The sequence below is a fragment of the Mastomys coucha genome, unplaced genomic scaffold (assembly GCF_008632895.1).
Source record: "Mastomys coucha isolate ucsf_1 unplaced genomic scaffold, UCSF_Mcou_1 pScaffold22, whole genome shotgun sequence".
In the NCBI taxonomy this organism is placed as follows: Eukaryota; Metazoa; Chordata; class Mammalia; order Rodentia; family Muridae; genus Mastomys; species Mastomys coucha.
Genome location: NW_022196905.1, coordinates 176,808,548 through 176,830,144, shown reverse-complemented (window position 1 = coordinate 176,830,144; position 21,597 = coordinate 176,808,548). Strand labels below are relative to the sequence as shown.

The window sequence follows — 21,597 nt, the reverse complement described above, 5'->3', positions numbered from 1 at the left end:
AAGAGAAAGGAGAGATCTGCTATTTCACGGTCTATCAGATGATTCCCAGGCTCCCTTCTGAGAGTAGCCGTATCTCAAGCTCAGGCACCCATACGAACGTCTTACATCTCTCTGCAGCACACACACATGAACACCTCTAAAGACACAGGCTATTTGGGCAAATGCCAGTGTTGCTTAGCTTTCCCAAGGCACTAGGTCTTCCTGGCTTTTGATGAAAGCCTAAGGCCGAACCAATGGGACGCTGTTCTTGATTTAACAATGTCTTGCTGCTAGAGTATCTGTTTATTTGGTTGGTTGGTTTTCATTTTTGTTTTTCAAGACAGGATTTCTCTGAATAGCCCTAGGTGTCCTGGAACTTGCTCTGTAGACTAAGGCTGGCCTTGAATTCAGAGATCTCCCTGCCTCTACTTCCTCTGTGCTGGGATTAAAGGTGTGTGCCACCACTGATCAGCTACTAGAGAATTTTTACTAATTTCTCTTATTTAAAGAAAAATTTGAGTATGTTGGTTTAATTGCACACTATATGTAATGCTCAAAATTAAGTCTGAGCTGATTACTTGGCAACAACTGCTTCTTCCATCCTGGTTCCATTCAAAGCTGTTCCCATGAACTGTGTTTTTAAAAATAAGTTGGAGCACAAAAATATTTACATGAGTTATTCTTCTTAAAACTTTCATGTTCTAGTTTTTAAAGCCATATAAGTTGGGTAGAAATATTCAAGTGATTGAGTAGACTTTAATATTTTGGAGATAAAATAGCAACCCGGGGAATTTGTATTAGCAGTATTGGACAAAAAACAGTGTTCAAGAGAGACTTTGCTTAAAAACAAAGTCAGGATATGTGATAGGGATCATAGAAGACTTTTCTTCGATTAATTTATGTGTAAGCTTTTTTCATGTAAACCTGTAGAATATCACTTAGGCTTCAAAAGGAATAGAGTTAGTAAAATGACTTAGCAGGTAAGAGTGCCTGGCATGTAAGTCTGAGACCCTGGGTTCTATCTCTGGAGGAAGAAAAAGTAGCAGGACAAAACCAACTCCAAAAAGCTGTCCCCTGATGAACATCTGTGAACAGTGGCACACATGTGTTCCTTGTCACAACTATAATAAATGAAATGGAAAAATAAAAGAGAATGAAGTCAGGAGATGTGGTACACTCTGGTAAACACAGCACCTGAGAAGCCAAGGGGCAAAGATTGTGAGCTTGGGGCCAGCATGGGTCACACAGTAAATTCAAAGCCAGCCAGACTCCTGTTTCAAAAAGTCAAAAGTGTGTGTGTGTGTGTGTGTGTGTGTGTGTGTGTGTGTGTGATTCTATCATGTGCTAGAACATAGAGATATAACATTAAAGATATTATTCTAAGTGAAATACAACAGAGCCACAGAACCCACAATTTCACCAAATATGCTAGCTAGAATAGGTAAGTCACAGACAGACAGTAGAATGATGGTAGACAGGAACTACAGGCAGAGAGTAGAATTGATGCCTAAGATGTAAAGAGCATCATGTAGGAAGATGAAGAATTCTGGAGATGCTCTTGATGATAGTTGCACGAAAACATGAATACTTCTTGTGTCACCATACAATTCAAAATGACCAAATGTTAAGTTTTTGTTAGGTCACGTTAGCACTATTTATTATAAAGCTAAATCAAGGGGATGGGGAACTGACTTCAGCCCTTGAGAGGCAGAGGCAGGAAGAACTCTGTGATTTCGAGGCCAGCCTAGTCTATATAAAAAGTTCCTTGCCTCCCAGAGCTACCCAGTAAAAGCCAATCTCAAAACAATCAAACAAAAATGGAATCACTGTGTGTTGACAACAAACTGGTCATCAAAGGAGCTTGTTGGAACAGATGCGATTGATTCAGAAGAATCTGCCTTATTTCTAGGCTAACCTGGAGCAAGCCTTCTAGGACTGTAACCATTTCACCAGAAAACTTACCACTGCATGTACCAGAAGGTAAAAGAAAGAGCCCCTCTGGACAGACACACTTGTAACCCTTGGGATGGATGGGGGACAAGAGGCATAGGTGGCTGCAAGAACCTGGAACACATGCTGAGTGTCTGCCTGTTTAAACAGAAACAGTAGACATAGTTTAGGTTCCCTGTCCAAATCCATTCAAAACACAGAACTGAAGAAGAGATAAGATGATCTGCCTTCAGAGGAATCCACATATACTCGTCACCTTCTACTGGGTGTGCTAACCTTTGAACTATGCTTGACTGGCTGTCAGGCAAAAATCTGTGTGTCTTATGCTAGGGCCAACAAACTTGAACCAATTGCATTTTCTCCCTTGAACTTAATGCAAAATGAGGATTCCATTGGTTTACTAGGAGATGCCCTTTAAGAAGAACAATAATATCAACCAACCAGATCCCCCCAGAGCTCGCAGGGTCTAAACCATCAACCAAAGAGTACACACAAAGGAACACCTGGCTCCAGCTGCATATGTCGCAGAGGATGGCCTTATCTGGCATCAAGGGGAGGGGAGGCCCTTGGTCCTGTGGAAGCTTGATTCCCCAGTGTAGGGGAATGCTAGAATGGTGAATCAGGAGTGGGTGGGTGGGAGGTTGGGGGAGCAAGCTGATAGAAGCAGGGTGAGGGGGATGGTATAGCAAGTTTGTGAAGGGGAACTGAGAAGGAGGACAATATTTGAAATGTAAATACATAAAATAACCAATAAAAAATAAATGTATGGGGGCTGGTGAGATGGCTCAGCGGGTAAGAGCACTGATTGCTCTTCCGAAGGTCCTGAATTCGGATCCCAGCAACCACATGGTGGCTCACAACCACCCATAATGAGATCTGACACCCTCTTCTGGTGTGTCTGAAGACAGCTACAGTTTACTTATTTCTAATAATAAATAAATATTAAAAAAATAAATAAATGTATGAATATATAAATTAAAAAAAAGAGGGGTCTGTATTCTCCACCATGATTAGTTTCTAAGATACACTCGTGGTGATTCATTACTTTGATTCCTTCATTTGGGACAGAGATGGGAGGATCTGTGTGAGTTTGTAGCCAGTGAGTTCCAGGACTACATAGAGAGACCCTATCTCAAAAACCTAAACAAACAAACAAACAAGACACATCAGACCAAAGCCTCTGAGTTGAGTATTGTCACGAAGCACTCGTCTACTTCAGTAGTGTCTGTGTGTCAGGTCTGAAAACCTGATCATGGACCTGAGGCATACACTTCACATAGAGCCAGTCTCCTGGGGTATTCAGTCGCTGACATCTTCTAGCTCTGATGTGTTCCAGATTGGTCTCTGCTAAAGTCTGTGGAGAGATCTGCGTGCTTTCTTTATTCAGGCATAAGAAATGATTTCATTATTAGCTAAACTGAGATTAAACATTATTTGATGGCCTCCACAGTGTTTCAATAATCCTAACTGATTTCCTAGCCGGCACATCAGTGAACATGATCTGAACCCTCTGGGGACAGCTTGTTTTCTTTTTCTTTTTCTTTTTCTTTTATTCTTCTTCTTCTTTTTTTTATTTTTATTTTTCGAGACAGGGTTTCTCTGTGTGGCCCTGGCTGTTCTGGTACTCACTCTGTAGACCAGATTTTGAATTCAGAAATTTTCCTGCCTCTGCCTCCCAAGTGCTAGGATTAAAGGCATGTGCCACCACCGGCTGGCCTGTTTTCTTTTTCTTAATTAATCTTTAAAGTTCACTTATTTTATCACTTTTTGTGTATAAGTGTTTCACCTCCATGTATGCATGCATATCATGTACCTGCCTGGTGCCTCCAAAAGCCAGGAGAGGGCATTGAATCCCTGGGATTGGAGTTACAGACAGTTGTGAGCCACAGTCAGGTGATGAGGATTGAACCTGCCTTCTCTGGAAGAGCAGCTAGTGCTCTTAACTGCTGAGCCAACACTCCAGCCTGGAGCTTGTATTTTCAATACTCCAGACCCTAAAAATCCAGCAGACATTTTAGCCAGGCACAGAGCACAGGACTTGGAGCGGGCTTCTCGATCTGCCCAGCTTACTCAGAAACTCTATGCAAGACTGGAAGGAACAGTGACTAGAATATACCCATGCCTCAAGGCAGCAAGTGTCAGTCACAGGCTGAGGTCACATCTCGGGTGGTCTCCATCTCAGCAATTGAGAAGCAAGTGGCTCACTTACTTTTGGGTTGCTGGGTCTTGTGGAGGACTGAGAAAGCAGAGATGGAGGCAGGGAGCAGCACCTCTCTCTCCTTCGGGCTGCTGGGTGAGGTACGAATCAGTTGAGTTTGATTTGCCCAGAAGAAAGCATTTTCAAATACAGCCAAGCCAACGGGGTCTTCGTCTTCGAAAAATACCCGAGGAAACGTGTACCTCCCACTGCCGTCCACCTTCACTGTCTCTATGGACTGAAGGATTAGAGTCCCGTGAGATAGAGGTACCCTCAGCAAGTGTGACTGATGCATGCTATGGTCACCAGAGATTTATGGACACTGGTTAAATATCACTGGGACATCAAGCCCATAGGGAGGAATTCATCTAAGATCATAGAGGCCTCTGTTAAAGTCATCGCACTGAGTTGTCCTTCTTTAGATTTTGGTTACCATAGCATCTGCTCTACCTCCAGCCGTAGTATTCACTGTATTCTGTGATTGCCTTAGAAAATAGGCATTTTATGTATTCTCAGAGAGAGAGGTGAGCTCTAATCTCTAAGACTAATTCTCTCACAGGAGCATCCTAATCAGCTTAAATCACAACTTGGGGAACGGGAGACTTGAGAATGTGACTCATCCGGCTATGAGTTTCTGCTTTTAGCCACTATGTCATAACGACCTTTTAGTTTGTCATTTCCCATATTGGGATATTATAAACTGCATCATTATGCCTTGGGAATCTTGAGTACAGAACTCAAAAGTGTCATGGAAGTTTCCAGAAATCTTAAAAACATCTTGTATCATGGGCACAACATAAACTACAACCTTTGGTTTTTTTTGCAAAAATTTAGTGCTGTTGGACTATAGAGTCTGTTAAAGCAACAACAACAACAGCACACCAAGTCTCCCAAGCTGTTGGTACAGTCTGCTCTACTCAAAGATGCTGTGCAATTAAACCTGGCTGGCTCTTCTTGTTTTGCTCCACAAGTTACTTCATGGAGTTAATGCTAGACATGAGAGAAGAGTGTACCTACCCATAGACCCAAGCCCCTGACAAAAGAGAGCTCCCATTCCTCTGGGCATATCTACAGTACCTCTTTATAGCCACCGATCCAGTAGAGTCTGCCCGTCACATGATCAAGTGTCAGTCCTAGGGGCTCCTCTGTGGTCACGACTGCTAGCATCTTCCTGTCCGAGCCATCCATTCCTGCAGTTTCAATAGTCTTTAGCCCATTCTCACCTCGATCTAACCAATACAGATACCTGCAAGCAGCACGAGTACACAGTTGTTTAAAATGGCCTCACTTGTGCACGCACATTATTCTCAACAACTCCCTCAGTGCTCTCCTATGAGTTTTGTCTCTGTACTGCTACCCAAGGGTGGAGAGCTCAGCTCCCATACTTGTCAAGCAGGGAAAGGTTTGGCCACATGAAATTCAGTCTAGGATGTCCAAATATGGATTTTGTGGAGCAGAGGAAATCTAAAAGCCAGCATGCTCTCCTCTAAAATGCCAAGGGATTTTTTTTTTTTTTTTTTTTGCATTTATCCTAAGAGATACACTACACTACTTACCTTTTTTCAGGAAACACCACTAGCTCCTCAGGCACAAGATCCTTTTCCAAGATTTTGACATAGCCTCTGCCGTCACTTAAGCCAGCACAGATGACTCTTGCAGAGCTGCTGGCCCAGTACAACTGTCCTGTGACCCAGTCCAGAGAAATACTGCTCACCGGCGGAAGTTCTGCTGACCCAGGGGACAGAGTCATACTGTAGGTAGTCTTTCATGTCTATGTTTATGTTGGAAACGATACTTGACAAGACTATTCAATACCTGATTTGGATCTATACCATGAGGCATACAGGACCCAAGGAACAATGGCCAGAGTTAGTCCACAGAGTCTCCAACATGTATGGATATATGGGAATGAGGAGAATCACCATCCAAGGAGAAGCATACACCAAGAAAATGAGGGTATGTGGCCTCAGCTCAGACACTGCTCACCACAGATGCCTCTGGGAGTTGTAATGAGCTCTGTCTTGTCACTATGCCTGCTGGGCCATTTCCCTTTTTACTATGCTGTCTGGTTCATGCCTGCCCTCACCCAGTGAGACAAATTTCGGCTAGCACCCTCATCTGAGAGAAACAGGTCAAAGGACTGAGGACACAAGTTCAAGTATCTAGTGGTGGAGACTTAAGGCTACACCCTAAGATTTGTATTCTTCTTAAAAAGTACTTTTGTGTAGCAAGCAATGTTCTGTGATGCTCTAACTGAACGAGCCTACCACACGCATGTATCACATTGGGATTTTATATACTCTGATGCTTCATAACAGGGAGTCATAAAAGCTTGCCCATACAGATGTAGATATACATAGATACAGATATAGACATATAGATGTAGATTAGATATAGATACAGACACTTCTTACAGTATGCTTAAGTAATCTTATAGATTGAATGTGGGGTGTATCACAAAAGGCCAATAGATTAAAAGTTTGGGCTCCACCCTGTGGCATTATTATTGGTGGGTAGTAAAAACCTTGAAGTGAGGGGTCTAGTGGGATGTTTTAAGGTCATTGGGGGTATGCCCTTGAAGGGAACTGAAGGGTGGCAGTCTTGTCCTCTCTCCCTCTGCCATGGAGTAAGTAGCTCTCCCCCACCCCCACCTTCCACCATGACATGCTGCTAATTGACTTCCCCCAAAGTTTTGACACCTCCCAAATACTTTCCTCTTGTTTAAGGTTGGTAATCTCAGGAGTTTTGTATCAGTAACATAAGAAGCCTTAAAAAGTTAAATCTTAATGCTCAAAAACATACCTGGGTAGAGGGGAACAGAGTTTGGTTTCCCAAAGACAAACACATTCAAGACTTTATCCACCCAGAAGTACATGTTTCTGTGCAGGTCATACGCAACAGAACTGGGCCTTGACTTTACAGGGATCAGCATCTCAGGGATCCCTGTTCTGCGGTCCAGGATTCTAAGCTCCTTATCTGTTGCTATGAGAATCTTAGCATCATCATCTGCAGTGGAAGGAAAATAGGAACATATTACTCAGACACTTCCTTGTGTGCCTTCCCTTTCAACTGAAGATGCTATTCTTTCTTCTATATCCAAGTCTGCCTATCCCTAAGGCATAGGCAAAGCATACTCTGAAGAGATCTACTGGGCCATCTTAGTCCCTCCTCCCCCCGCCCAGGTTCCAGCATGTGAAAGCTCATCTTTGGGACATCATTGCCTTATCTGATTTCAGACTCAGCAGCTCTCATCTAGACAGAACTCTAATCAATGCTTGTCACATAGCACCCACATGTGAGCGACCCTGAGGCAAAGAAGCGCAGGCCAGGTTAAAACTCTATTGGTTGAGTCTCTTGAGCACCTATTTCTATGGCCTGCAGAGTCACTATGTTATTTTAAAGACACTCAATGCAACTGGCACTCCGGTTAGGCAGTGCCTGCCACAATAGCATCTTCTTTGGAAAGAAAAGAATCATCGTGTCTAATACGAGGCCTTAAAATAAATTGCCTGTGTCACTTTTCTCTATAATTACTATTAAGAGTAGAGCAGAAGCTGGGGTTGCTTTGCCTGTAAAGCTCACCTGTAACTTGGCAGTCTGTGCCATTGTAGAGCCGGTGACCTTGAAGACAGCCACAGGTATAAGATCCTAGTGTGTTATGACATAGTTGGCCACAAGGACCATATGGCAGAGAGCACTCATCTACATCTGATGACAGAGAGGCGTAAGTCAGAGATGACTCAGGAATTATAGCTCCAGTATTTCAGTGCATCAAAATTACTGAGTCACCACGGAGTTCCCATTTTTGTGAATGGGAGGGAACTTCAGGATAGGAAGCCCCGCTGTTTGGGTGGCATAAATTACAAGCTGTGCTAATCTAGCAATATCCTTGGGCTATCCCATTTGGTAGTCACACCCAAGTCTATTTCAGAATGACAAGCGTCAGGGCCTAGAAAACAATGATTCAAACTACAACAGTGCTAGTGTTGTTTATAATCACACACACACAAAAAAGCAGAAACAACCCAAATGCACCATTAATAGCTAAGTAGGTAAAATGTGGTACAAACAGATAGTAAAATTCTATTCAGCCTTTAGTAGGAATGGAAGACTGACACATGAACCCAAGAGGCAGGTCGCGCCATGTGGCACTCAAAAGGACAAGTTCTTTTTAGTTCACTATCTGTGCCGCAGAACACTTCATCTAAAGGGATGGAAAGGGTCGTATTCACAGCTATAACACAGGTACAATTGCTTTACAAAGCCTGTGGTCACAAACTACGCCTGGTGACACATATCCATTAACCTACTACTTGGGGAGATAGAAAACCGGAAAATGAGGAGTTTGAATTTATCCTCAGCTACATAGTAAGATCATATCTGCCCAGCACTATATGAGACCATGTCTCAAACAAACAAACAACAACAGACATCAAATAGGACTCTCCATCAGATAAATGCCAAAGTTGTGAGAGATTTATTGATTTGTAATAGGAAGGAAAATGATTCCTTGGGAACATTTCTTGGAAAACATTATTTTTCCTGAACCACACAGTCCTAGAGTATAACAGTAGTCTTCTGTGCCAGGAAACTAACTAATGCATGGCCACTGACAAGCTTTTGGCCAGCTAAGCCCTGCCACGGGTCAGAGACCAGAAACTGGGCTACATCCCTACCTAGACCCTTCTGAGGGCCATGACCAGCTTCTAATGAGGAGTCAGTAAATTTAATAATGTAACGTCTTGCTTCAATTTAAACAATAAAATGACTTAAATTCAATTACTAATATTTATTAAAATGTAATTATATGTACGGAACCTCCAAGTAGGTTCATAGCATCCCTTGATGAAGTCTTAATATAAAATCCACTGTAGAACATAATTTTAAAGTTCCTGCATAGCCTTCCCAGGTGGATAGGCCTGCAGGTTCATCATGAAGAGAGTATTGAGCACTCGGATGAGGCTCAGAGCGGAGCTCAACCTTTCCTTTGGGTGAAGACATTATTCTTGTATTACATTTTAATTGAACTGTATTGTTATAGATAAGTGCTATAGCTTACCAGTCATACAATTTTCACTTTATTAATTATAATGAAGTTGTGGATATTTTACTTTACTCCTAATATTTCCATAATCCCGTTTTATAAAAGAGAGAAACGAGACTTGAAGGTTGACTAGCCTGGGGAAGGCCAGCTAAAAAGACCAAGCAAAGGCAAACGTATTATGGCCTCTAAGTTCAGAATCTGTCCAGACCTGGGTGCAGAGTCCTAGGCAGAGGCTGTGAAGTGACAAGGATATTTGTTCAAGGACAGAACCCAAAAGCTCCACAAGATGCTCAATTTAGTACTTTGTCTTTGGTCAATAATTGACTTGTAAGTCTCCCAAGCTAGAATAATAACTAGGGTTAAGGAAGGAATGAGAATTGTGGTCCTGGTGGAAATGCAGGTGCTCCAGGAAGTCCACTCCTGGAACACAGCCAAGGGACTGAAAACAATGTATCAAACAGCAGCCCCGCACCATTAACAGCTAAATAGGTAAGATGAAGTACAAACGTAAAATGGAAGTCTATTCAGCCTTCAATAGGAAAGGAAGGCTGACACTTGACCCTAATGATGTGCGGCACACAAAAGGACAAACGTGTGATTCCACTGGTGTGGCGGTGCTACATAGAATATACAAATCCACAAAGACAGAAAGCCAGGAGGGGTTACTAGAGGCTAAGGGTGTGACGCCTAAGGGATTATTGTTAAGTAGCTAGAAAACTCCTGTTTGGAATGATGAAAAGAGCTACAAATGCATGCTGGTGATGGTTGTACGTTATGCGCCTAAGCACCAACTAACAGGAAACTTGAAATGGCTAAGATGCTAAAAATCTATGTTGTGTATGTCCCACCACAAGAAGAACGTTTCTAAAAGACAAGCCAGGTGAGCTCTGACCTCCACAGCTCCATCCATCAGGCTGTAACCGCCATCCTGGTGTGCAGGAACATCGGACACCCCAGGGAGTATCGCTGCATGGGCCCTCACAGCCCCCATTCAGCAGGGAACAGTTTTTACCTGTAGGGAAAAGACAGCTGTCAAAGCCACTGAACTCAGTGGAGATTAATGCCTTACAAGCCATGTCGTATCATGGACTAGGAACAGATGGCCCCTAAGAGACACCCTTTGATCCTAGCTTCTTGCCTGAGAGTATAAAGCAAGGCGAAGACTGTAGCACTGGAAAGATATGAAGCCGGAAAGCTGGGCATGGGCTTTTCTTTCCAAGCTAATGTGTGAGCAATTTCAGGTGCTGGTGTATTTATTTTCCTTCTACAAAGAGGCCAAGACCCTCTCGTGTGTTTCCTGTGGGGGTGTATGGATAATGAGGACGCTTAGTCCTGTATTTTGTGTTTATGAATACAATGAGTTATCTTTCAGACACAACGCCTACACTTGGCCTTGTCATCAATGTGTTTAACAACCTTCACTTGAACTCCTGCAGTACAAAGGTTCTTCAGAAGCCTTTTGGGGAGTCTTAGGCAAGGGGGACAGGAGGCAGCTGACCAAATGACTTGACGTCATTTGAGGTGATGATGCCCGCTGTCCCTTCTCTAGCTGATCCAACAGTGACTCCTAGTGAAAATCAGAAGGTTAAAAAGACACAGTTACAGGCGGCTGGTGGTGGCACACACCTTTACTCCCAACACTTGGGCAGCAGAGCCAGGCAGATCTCTGAGTTTGAGACCAGCCTGATCTACAGAGTAAGTTCCAGGACAGCCAAAGCTATGCAGAGAAACCCTGTCTTTAAAAAAAAAAAAAAAAAAAAGTCAGAGTTACTTTTCAGCAACCCCTCCTCCTCACCAGAAAACATGCTTTCTGAGGTCTTTCTCAATTAAATCCATGGAGAATTCTATTTTTTTTTCCTTAAACAAATTGATTCATTCCTCCCCCAGACATTTGCCAAATGGTTTCTATTGCTTTAATTGATTTTGTAGTTTTCTTGTACTGGATCTGCAAAGTCGAGTCGGGTCATAGAAAACCTCCAGGCTGAAAGCTGTACACAAGCAGCTGTGTGCACCAGGCATGTGCACCGGGCTCAGCCAAGGCTCTCTGTAGAGACCCTGTAGAGGGGTCTCTAGACTGCTAAAGTCTCGGTATGTTGCTACAGATGCTTGAGCCTTGGGTAAGTGTCTGGCTCTTGTTGAGACCTGTGACATGGATGCTACCAACATTAGATGATGCACTCCTGGCTTGATTCTAGAATCCAGAGGCAGTGTAGTAAGTAATATAGGTTTTTAGCTAGCTAATCTCCCTAAAGCTACAAACTCAGAATCACCCTTGAAGTTTTGCAACTTAGAAGATTTTGCTCAGAGTCACGAGACCAAAGCCAAGAACTTTAATGTAATAAGCAAAAATGCAATGTACTTAAATGTAAGGGACAAAGATAACTCTGTGTGTGTGTGTGTGTGTGTGTGTGTGTGTATGTGTGTATGTGTGTGTGTGTGGTGTATGTTTCATTTCAAGCATTCTCTCAAGGAGTTGGCCCTGATGATAACCGTTAGGGCTGAAATCTGAAATGTCACCTACAGACTCTCACGTCTGAAAGCGTGCTCTCCAGATGATGGTGCTATCTTAGGAAGCGTGGGACCTTTGGGATATGGGAACTAGCTAGCAAAAGTGGGCCACTGGGGGCAGATCTTTTGGCGTTTCAGCCTCAGTCCCATTTCCAGCCTGAATCCTCTGCATCCCACTCTGCAGAGACGAGAAAAGCAGCAACCACACACCTCTTCTGCTTTGGACAGCACGCCTCAGCCATGGCCTGTGACTGCCTACCAAAATAAATCCTGCTCCCTTAATTACTTCTGCCAGATACTCTGTCACAGCCAAGCAAAAAGTAATTAATACTGTGACTAAAGCATTAGGCCATGTCATATGCTCCCCCAGCCTCCCGCCTTAAGCCGAGGAAGCAGTTTCTTACCACAGGTCCTGGGTTCATCAGCACCATCTGCACAGTCAGCTCTCCCATCACACATCAGAGACTCTGGGATGCATTTCCCACCATCGCAGCTCGCAGCGCCTTCTGGACAGGAGACTGTGGAGAAAGTTGATCATTCTTTTTCATTACTGTTTATAGGGGAGGAGCGTAGAGAGAGACAACTCTTTCAATAGGTTACGTGGCAGTATTTCCATAGCCTATAGCAATTCAAGGTTGGAAAGTAAAGCTTATCGTTTTTGAACTTTTCTTTTTTTCTTTTCTTCAGGGAATCAGGGCTTTAGACTCAATCACAAAAATAGCAAGACATCTGGGCACTCGATTGAAACTGTGCTAAACTTGACTGATCTGGCTTTAAATAGTTGGAATTAAAACGGCACTAGAGCCAGCCGCTTGACCCAAAATGAGTATTCCTTTAAGAAGTACTTAATTTACAAATGTTAGAAGCTGTGCTACAATATGCAGCCTTAACTCCAGGCAATACTGAGCAGGATTCTGGTTCACCAACAAAGTAGAGGTACCCCTATCCTGGGGCTGGGGTTTGTCTAAAAAAAGAATGTGGTGTTCGCCACACTTTGGGGTTGGTTTTGCCCTTTCTAGTGGGATCTTTTCTCCATCACTATGTGAGAATAGGAGTTGTCGGTTGTTAGGATTCTTTCGTAGACTGATGCTCAGGCTGTCTAGGGATTGCTCTTTATCACTGGGAACATGCTGGGCAATGCTTATTCAGCATATTAACAAGAGTTTTTTTTTATCTAAGCAGCTCTGTGATTCCATGGATAACCATACATTGGCTATTGTTAGGAAGCATCCTCTTCTTAAAGAATGGATGGCAGCCTCTGGCATGGGGATTAAATGCAGATTACATAAAGCAGCCTGTGTACTACACCCTGCCCTTGAAACATTAGCAGGGAAGCCAGACTTACCACAGTCCTGCTCATCCGAAGCATCACCACAGTGATCGATGCCATCGCACCTCCAGCTGTCCAGGAGACATGCCCCGTTTCGGCATTGCCACTGACCAGTCGAGCAGTGGGTGTGGGGACAGTGTGGGTTTATGGACCCATCTTCACAGTTCTGATGGGCATCGCAAGGTTCCCCAGCATCCAGACACCGAGCCTTTCCTGGACAGTAGATTTTGTTGCCCGGGCATGCCGTCAAGCTCTCTGAAAGGCAGGAATTATATGGGTGGGGGAGAACTGCAGGATTGTGAAGGACATGTATATCTTAAGTGGGTGCTATAGCTGTCCTGGACTCTGTCTACAGAACCACTAAAAGAGGCTAGTTAGAGATCATTAGTCATATGGGTGTGGCTTCCTGCACTGAGCTTTCTCTCCCAAAACGTTTTAAGCCTGAGGCTATTCTGTGGCCTACCTTCACTTAGCGCTGTTGATACTGATACAAGCTGGGAGTGAGCAGAGAGATGACAGACTGTTGAAAATAAGTTTTACAAGGCTGATAAAATGGCCTCTGTCCCTAAGCCTGCTGACATGAGTTCAATCCCTGGGAACCGGAGTTGTCCTCTGACCTGTCCACACACGCGATGGTGCATGGGGCGCACGTATGCGCATGCACCCACACATAAGTAAGTTAGATGTAATTTAAACCTAAACTGTACCTACCACAGTTAACCTCGTCGGAGCCATCTAAGCAGTCACTGGCACCGTCGCAAAGCCAGCTAGCAGGAATACACTTCCCATCGTCACACTGCCAGGTTTGCAGGTATCCGAGACATGTTTGCTCTGCGGACCAGGGTGGGATTCAGTAACAGGCATGGAAAGAGATGAGTTTGTCAGAGATCATCGGTTGACTGGGTTTCATGTCATACGTTTTAAATAGCAAAGCAATAACTACTTCTCAGTTGGACACTGATCACAGCCCTGAACTTGCTGGTCCCTTCCACACTCCTGGCAACAACCCATGGCATTACTTCCTTCTCCCATCACTGGGACAAAATGCTTGACAGAAGTGACTTGACAGAAGAAGACATTCTTTGTGTTCACAGTCTAATAAGGGATACAGTCTATCGTGGCAGAGAAGGCATGGTGGCCAGAGTGTGAAGTGGGTTGTCACCGCACTGTCAGTAAGGAATCAGAGGGAGACGCAAATTCACTCATTTTCTCCTTTTTTCCACTTTATTTATTCAGCCTAGGGCGTCAGTACACAGGAAAGTGCCACCTACATTCGGAGCGAGTCGTTCCTCCTGTTAAACTATGGAAATACCATTGCAGACACACTCAGAAACATGCCTGGTAGATGACTCTAGATCCTGTCTAGCTGAAAGTCAACATCTGCCTCAACAAGGAGCAGTGACCCAGTATCCTGCAGAGCTTACTTCCCATCATCCCTTAGAACACTGCTACCTAGCAAAGCATTGACAGCGAAAGTACTTTGTACATGTTCCGTCTAAAATAATAGCTGATCACACACGACTAATGAACACATGAAGGTGGGTTTTGCAGGCAGACTTTGACCCCTATAGGTGGCTGGAGACCAGGGCGGTCCACCTCTTTGAATTCCTTTGCTATCTGAGACTACAGGCAGAATTAAGACAACCTGAGAACTAGTTGATTTTGCTTCAAATTATTCCGCTTAAGAAAGGAGACTTGGAGATCTGGCTCAGCATGTATGAAGGCCACACAACAAGGCAAGTATGAAAGTGTATTCCACCCTGGGAATGTGCACAAGCTCCTGTTCGTTCATTTGCTTATTATTTGATTCTGGGGCTTTAACCCTGGGCCTTGCACATGCCAAGCAAACCCTCCACCCTGTTTCTGCACCTTGAGTCCTGAGGGTGTTTGGTATTTCATGTGAAGTTAGAGAGAGCAAGTGGCCATCCAGGAAGAAGCATGTGGGATAGAGAAAGAAGGGCCCGATCACCAATACATTGGGATTTTCCTCTGTCCATGAGGACTTTATTCTCTGTCTTATACTAATGACGCAGGGGTAGGACTCATCACTTAAGAAGCTTTCTGCCTGTGCTGGCATTCAGATGACCTATCTGTGGCTTTGAATATTCTAAGCACTGAGAGCTGGAGTTTAATAGCAACAAAATATTTCCTAAATAGTTAACTTGGTTTCTAACAGTTTTATACTCTTTTTTTGTCTGATTTGCATATAAGAGAATTTTTTGAGTATTAATAATCTGTAAGGCTTCCCTACAAGCCTCTGGATTGGTCTAGTTAAACTAATATGTCTAAGTTTCAACCTAAGGTGCAAATGTCACTTTTATTGTGGATTAGTCTTTAAGAGCCTGTGGCCACTCTTCATGTTTGAATTTCTCCTCAGGGGGCAAAAATCATGAGGATGGATACTGTCAACCAAATACACAGTATTGCAAATTAAAGGGCTTTTCATTTTAGTTTTGCATATGTGAATACATAAGCACACACACACTCTAAGGCAGTAGTTCTTAACCTGTGGGTTGCAATCCCCTTAGGGATCAACTACTCTTGCACACTGGTTGTCTACGGCCATTGGAAAACATATGTATTTACATTATAATTCATAACAGCAGCAAAAGTACAGTTACAAAGTAGCAATAAAAATAATTTTGTGGTTCAGGGTCACCAAAACATAAAGAACATGTGTGTTAAAGGATCACAGATTAGGAAGGTTGAAGACCACTACATTAAGGTACATGAGGAGGGGATCCAAATCTAAGTAATTGTAATTTTTTTTGCTACATTGGGGATCAGCCTAGGGTCTTGCCCATGCTATAAGAGAGCCCCTCCTCCTTTTTTTCCATTTTGAGATAAGGTCCTGATAGTTTTTCCAGGCTGGTTTTGAACTCAGGCTATAGCCTAAGCTGGCCTTGGACTTGTGATCATCCTGTCTCAGCCTCCCAAGTAGTTTGTGTTTCAAATATACTCCACACACACAAACTGAAGGTAATTTTATGTGATATTTTCAGAGAACCTGTCTTTTGGCTGAGACCCATCACATAAAGTCAGGTATGAAGTATCCCCCTGTGGTATCTCATGTTTGTACTAAGGCATTTTGGATTTTAGAGCATTTCAGACTTTCAGATCACGAATGTTCAACCTGAATGTGGGAACCAGAGCTGGTGCCCATGAGCATCTCGTTAAGTGCTTACCACAGCATTCATCGGTCCCATCAGGGCACTCTTGCTCTCCATTGCAGAGCCAGGCCACAGGAATGCATTTCTCACCACAAGCCACTTGCTGTGTCTTGTTACACTCTAGTTCACCTGCAGTCAACAACCAAGAAGCAATGTCAGGAGGGTTTCTGGCTTCCACAGCACAAGACAATTCCTTGGACTATGTGCCTGTTCTCCTGTTAACTGAGGGAGACTTAAGGCTGAGCACAAATAGACATGTGTGCGGTACTTCCAGCTCTGGCTTGGTCATGAAGCCATGGAATGTGAGCACTGATAGGTTTGAGGTCTAGGTTGTAAGTACTTTCATTTAATCTTAGAGATATATACAGACCCGTGTTTAATGAGAGTCGAGTTTAGGGTCAAAGATGACATCCTTTTAAGAATATTTCTCTAACAGCTATGCTATAAATATTTGGAAGGTTTCAGCCACTTGCAAAACATTGAATTTGTATTGTTCCTTTCCAGTCACGAACATCTATTTATTAAGCTCAGTGTTCAATGGTTAACCAAGAAGCTTGATGGGATGTGTTCTCAGAGGGAAGTTTCCGGAAGGTCCGACTATTACTTTACTACATTGAGCTAACTCTTAGAGAAGAAAAGCCAATGGCTGGTTCCTAGAAAACATAAGCTATATGGTCTGTACCCACTGGGGTCTCTACACTCGGTAGAAGACTCAACAAGGTCTACTCTCTGTGGGTGGCTAAGTGATTGAAGTGGACAAAAATGCTGATGAACAGAACGCTCCTCTCAAGAGACTGTATCCCAGCTGTACTTTCATTCTTCTAAGACTGCGTTATCAGTTTCATTGACTTTAAAACAAATTCGGCTCACAAAAAGCAGTAAAACCACGCCACCCCCACCCCACCCCAGCGAGTACTGTTTATTCCTGGATTAGTGGCCACCTTTGGCATCTCCTCGAATTCCATCTAGGCTGTAATGTATAACTTGAATAAAGCTGTTGAGACCAATCCGTGTCTGGAAACTGCTACTATGGGAACAGGCTCAGCCAGCAGATCACCTGGCTTGGAACGTTTTCATTGGACTACTTTACTGACTGACTAGTAGGTCTCAAGCTGTCCACCTACCCAGAAATGAGCTCAACCTGGGCTATAGGAGGATTCATGGTGGTTAGATAGAAGCCAGCCTTCCTCAGGAACTTGTGAGAAAGATTCCTGTCTTCCAGAGGGGGTCACTTTCCTTACCTCTGGCAGAAGGGACTTACACAGTTCCATTGACGTGCACCTGTGGCTGCATATTAAAGCTTATAGTGGCCACCAGGCTCCTTCAGTCCCCATTCACAGGTACCTGTTACACATTCCAAAGCCCCCACACCAGTCTCCCAACCCTTGTTTCCCTACAGCTACTCACCTTCTTCGTAACTGGCCATTCTCTAAGACTCCAGCACTTACTCTCATGTCCTCTTATTCTTTTTTACTGGGCCCTATTCCCTATCTCTTGCTATCTTGCTAACACTATTTTCTCCCACTTTGCCAATTCCCTAGCCCTGGCAAAGCCCAGTCTGCTGGCTGTGTTCAGGCTACTAATTTTTTTCTCTCTCTTTCTCCCTCTGAACCCTTCCAGGTGCTTCTGGCTACTCTCTCCTCCTCCTCCTCCTCCTCCTCCTCCTCCTCCTCCTCTCCCTCCTCCTCTTCTTCCTCCTCTCCCTCCTCCTCTTCTTCCTCCTCTCCCTCCTCCTCTTCTTCCTCCTCTCCCTCCTCCTCTTCTTTCTCCTCCTCTCTTCCTCTCCTCTCTCTCCTCTCCCTCTCCCCTCCGCCTCTCCTCTCTCTTCCTCTCCTCTTTCTCTTCCTCTCCTCTCTCTCTTCCTCTCTCCCTTTCTCTCTCTCTCTCTCTCTCTCTCTCTCTCTCTCTCTCTCTCTCTCTCTCTCTCTCCCTCTCATATCTACAATAGAAATCTTAACCAGCTCGTAAAGTGGTCACGTCAGCAGTTTCTTCACTGTGCCCTCTCGCACACTGATAAGGTGACCTCAGTTTCCTTGTGTATACCGTGAGTCTAGGCAATAAGTGATCCTACAAAGGAGATTGAAGGCTTAAGTGGGCACATAGCTGCCTGACACAGAAGCTGCTAAATCGATGCTCATCAACCAGCAACTCCTTTGCTCCCTCTTGCAGCAGATCCTTCCAGAAGGATCTCTCGGGGTTGCAGTCAATGCTCAAAAATCTCAGGCCATTAGGTGAGTGACAACTGAAAAATATTTTGTCTCAGAGATGATTTTGGAACCTAAACTGCCTATGTATTATAAACAGTACCTGAAGACTGGTTTCCAAAAATTTTTAAATATAGGTAGGTGCTATAAGGGCACTTATGTCATTTACTATCATTTATTGATATTAAATTCACAGTAACTTTCTTATAATCATGGTGTCAGGTACACTGATAAATGTTGTCCTAAAACACATGTAATGGTACCTTTGTATTAAAAGATGTAAAAAAGCTACTTAGTTTAAACAAACAAACAAGTAACCTTAACTCCTGCTCAGAAGGAGTGTGGGAATAACAGCCAAGGGCTAGAAGCTCGTGAGGTTGGTTACAAATCCTGGGAATCGGACCCTTGGAAGGACACCTCCAGAGTGAAACTGGCTTAACCGCGAACAAAGATGCAAAGATTAAAATGACTTCACCCTTGCCTTTTGTACCTGGTTGGATTAGAACCAGGCTCACCTGTGCGATGGAATTGCTAACCCCCCAGGCAAGTGTTTCTCAAATGCTGGGTACCTACAACCTCTGTCGACATCAGCAGCCAGAAACTTGACCAACTGACAACTGTGCATGTCTCAGCTCCCCAGGGAGACGTCGTACTCCCCCTCCCCCACATCACAGACATCTTTGGATCTGTCTAGGAGAGTGGTGGCATCAACAGGTGCAGCAGGAGGTGCTCCCAACCCTTCCTTCCCAGGGGTAGTTTTTAGAGGGTGGCACCTCTTAGCTATACTAGGTGCCTATAACCACACACCCCAACCGTGACTGGTAGAAAAAAATCAAGGCTAGAAAGCGAGTCTCACCAGGTCTGGACTTCGAGGATAGAAGCATTCATCTAAGAGGTAAAGTGATCTAGGCGGTGGAGAGAGCTCTCCCTTGGCACTTGCTGGATGCCTCCAAGAAAACCTTTGTCCTCGATCTCCCCTCTCCTCCTATCCACAGGTTTACAAAGGGCCTCGCAGTCATCCAGGCCTGTCTCTGCAGGATGCTCAGCCCCACCCTTCTACATCTTAATTGCCACACTGCCCAGCTAAGGACTGCACACTCAGCGAAGGCAACCGAAGTTCGCCTTCTTTCCCCGCAGCGCGCTGCTAGTACAATACTGCTACCCCGCACCCCACATCCTGCTCCCTGCGAACCAGAGCTGAGACCCTTCCGAGGGAGCCCCTGACCGCGGTCCCCACTTACCTGCCTCTGAGCGTCCGACGCTGCCGCCCAAAGATACCAGCACCAAGGAGAAAAGGAGCAAGAGCATTCGGCACCTCATGCCTGGGAGGGACAGACGGTGGGATCTTGCTCCCGCTGGGCGCCTGAGTGAGGACAGCCCAGAAGGGAGGAGCAAGAGGCGAGGGGCGCGGGACGCGGGCGGGCCCAAGTTCCTACGCCTCTTGGCAGGCTGCTGAATGGGAACCTAGAGTTCTCTGGTGCAAATCTTGGGCGCCCGATATCCTGGGCAAGACCCGCCTCTGTCCAAGAAGGTCTCCTCGCATTGTAGCTGGGGACTTTGTGTCACCGATCCCCAATGGGACTAGAAGCAGAGCGCTGGGCTCACCCAGAGCTGGCCTTTAGGAACCCAGAAAGGGTTAGTCAAGTCACACTTAAGCTGCACAGGAGTCACCTGGAAAACTATGCAGACGTTCTGCCTTTACAGAACTGGGACATGTCTGTCATCCAGGTGTGAATGCGGTGTGCCTGCTGCTCTGACCTGACTTTGCAAAGCATAGAATTTTCTCTGTGTCTCACGGTCTCTGCTGTCACTCTGTCTCCCTCCCTCCTTCCTCACCCCCCACCCCCGCCCCTCAGGGTTCCTCTCCACTCAGGATTGTGGTGAATACTGCACAGTCTCTATTCCTTTCCTCTCCCAGCCCTCCCTCCTCCCTAGGCACATAGGCAGAATTGGTCCTTTCAGTGACTCAGGTTCAGTGATGGTGACGAAGGTTCTAGAGACACCATTTTTTCACGGCTAAAGTCTGAAAAGGACTCTCCTGGTTCAGTCCATATGGCTAACTAGGCAAGTCAAGTTTGAGCAGACGTAAGCATAAACCCAAGAAAGTTGGAAGGACATAGCTAGTGGTCATCTTACTCCCCCTGACACTGCTGTTCAGAAAGGAGATGGAGCAGCAGGTGAAGGTAAGACTGACAGATTTTCACAACTTCCTCCCACCTCGCACCTCCCACCTCCTGCCTCTGTATGGTCAACATTCTTTCTCCTGAGCAAGCCAGCAGAGATGAACGCCACCTTCTTGGGAAGAACATCACATCACGGAATTAAAATGTATTATGCTCAACAGGCAAGCAGCGTTTGTAATCTCTGGATATGAGAGACAGCAAGAAAACACTAGAAAAAAAATAGAGACAGAAAAATGAATCGCCAAGTGCCTCCTGAGATGGCGTCTGCAGCGTCTGCCATAGTCCACAGTACGACGGCTTCGCTTTAACTTGTCCCTCCTCTTCATGTTCACGGTGGGCCCATCACACAGATCTGAAGGCACCACAATGCCATATGCTCTCGAGTTTTCCTTGAATGTGTTGTATGCTCTGATTGCATAAGCCAACTTTTTTTTTCAATGCCTGGTTTAAACAAAAATTTTCTAAGATATTATATTGGCTTCTTCTGAAATATGTACGTTTTGAAATCCAGTTATTATAGATGCTTTAGTATGTCCGGTGACAAAAAGAACCAGCAGCGTTGTGAGAGCACAGACTTATCCTCACACAAGGCTGACAGGGCAAGTATCGAAACCCATACACCTAGGACCATGCCTCAATTAAGTGGGACTTTATGCCGCCTTAGACAGTTTGGCCGGTGACAAAAAAAGTTACCATAGAAACAGTGGCCTAACCAACAACCATTTATTTTCTTCTATGTCTAAAGGTTGGAAGTCCAAGATGAAGGTGCTGGCAAAGTCAGTTTGCTGAGGGGCCATCTCCTACTTTGCAGATGACAGGATTCTTGTCCTGTCTTCACATGGAGAGAAACAAAGCTAGTTCTTTCTTACTCCCCTTAAAAGGGCACTGATCCCAGGATGGAAGCTCCACCCTCATGACCTAGTTACAAACCCCATGGCAGCTCTCCACCCTCCTTACCTGGCTACCTCACAGAGTTTCCTGCTCAAGAAGTTCAACCCTGTGAACTGCAGGTGATACGAACATTCAGTCCCT

At 44.7% G+C, this 21,597-nt stretch overlaps 1 protein-coding gene across 1 annotated transcript in view; it reads right to left on the bottom strand.

Moving 5' to 3' along the window:
* LOC116069156 (low-density lipoprotein receptor-related protein 1-like) overlaps nt 1-19,749 on the bottom strand; it is a 51,648-nt gene extending 31,899 nt beyond the window's left edge. Inside the window, exons 1-12 of the mRNA XM_031339539.1 lie at nt 19,624-19,749; nt 16,194-16,307; nt 13,720-13,839; nt 13,024-13,263; nt 12,083-12,196; nt 10,063-10,182; nt 7,709-7,834; nt 6,929-7,132; nt 5,683-5,851; nt 5,204-5,372; nt 4,139-4,364; nt 1,942-2,067 (exon numbers count right to left, since the gene is read on the bottom strand). Of these exons, the coding sequence (XP_031195399.1) occupies nt 1,942-2,067; nt 4,139-4,364; nt 5,204-5,372; nt 5,683-5,851; nt 6,929-7,132; nt 7,709-7,834; nt 10,063-10,182; nt 12,083-12,196; nt 13,024-13,263; nt 13,720-13,839; nt 16,194-16,307; nt 19,624-19,702 (1,807 nt within the window). The 5' untranslated portion in view covers nt 19,703-19,749. The remainder of the gene's footprint in view (nt 1-1,941; nt 2,068-4,138; nt 4,365-5,203; nt 5,373-5,682; nt 5,852-6,928; nt 7,133-7,708; nt 7,835-10,062; nt 10,183-12,082; nt 12,197-13,023; nt 13,264-13,719; nt 13,840-16,193; nt 16,308-19,623) is intronic.
* Nucleotides 19,750-21,597: the final 1,848 nt, after the last annotated feature.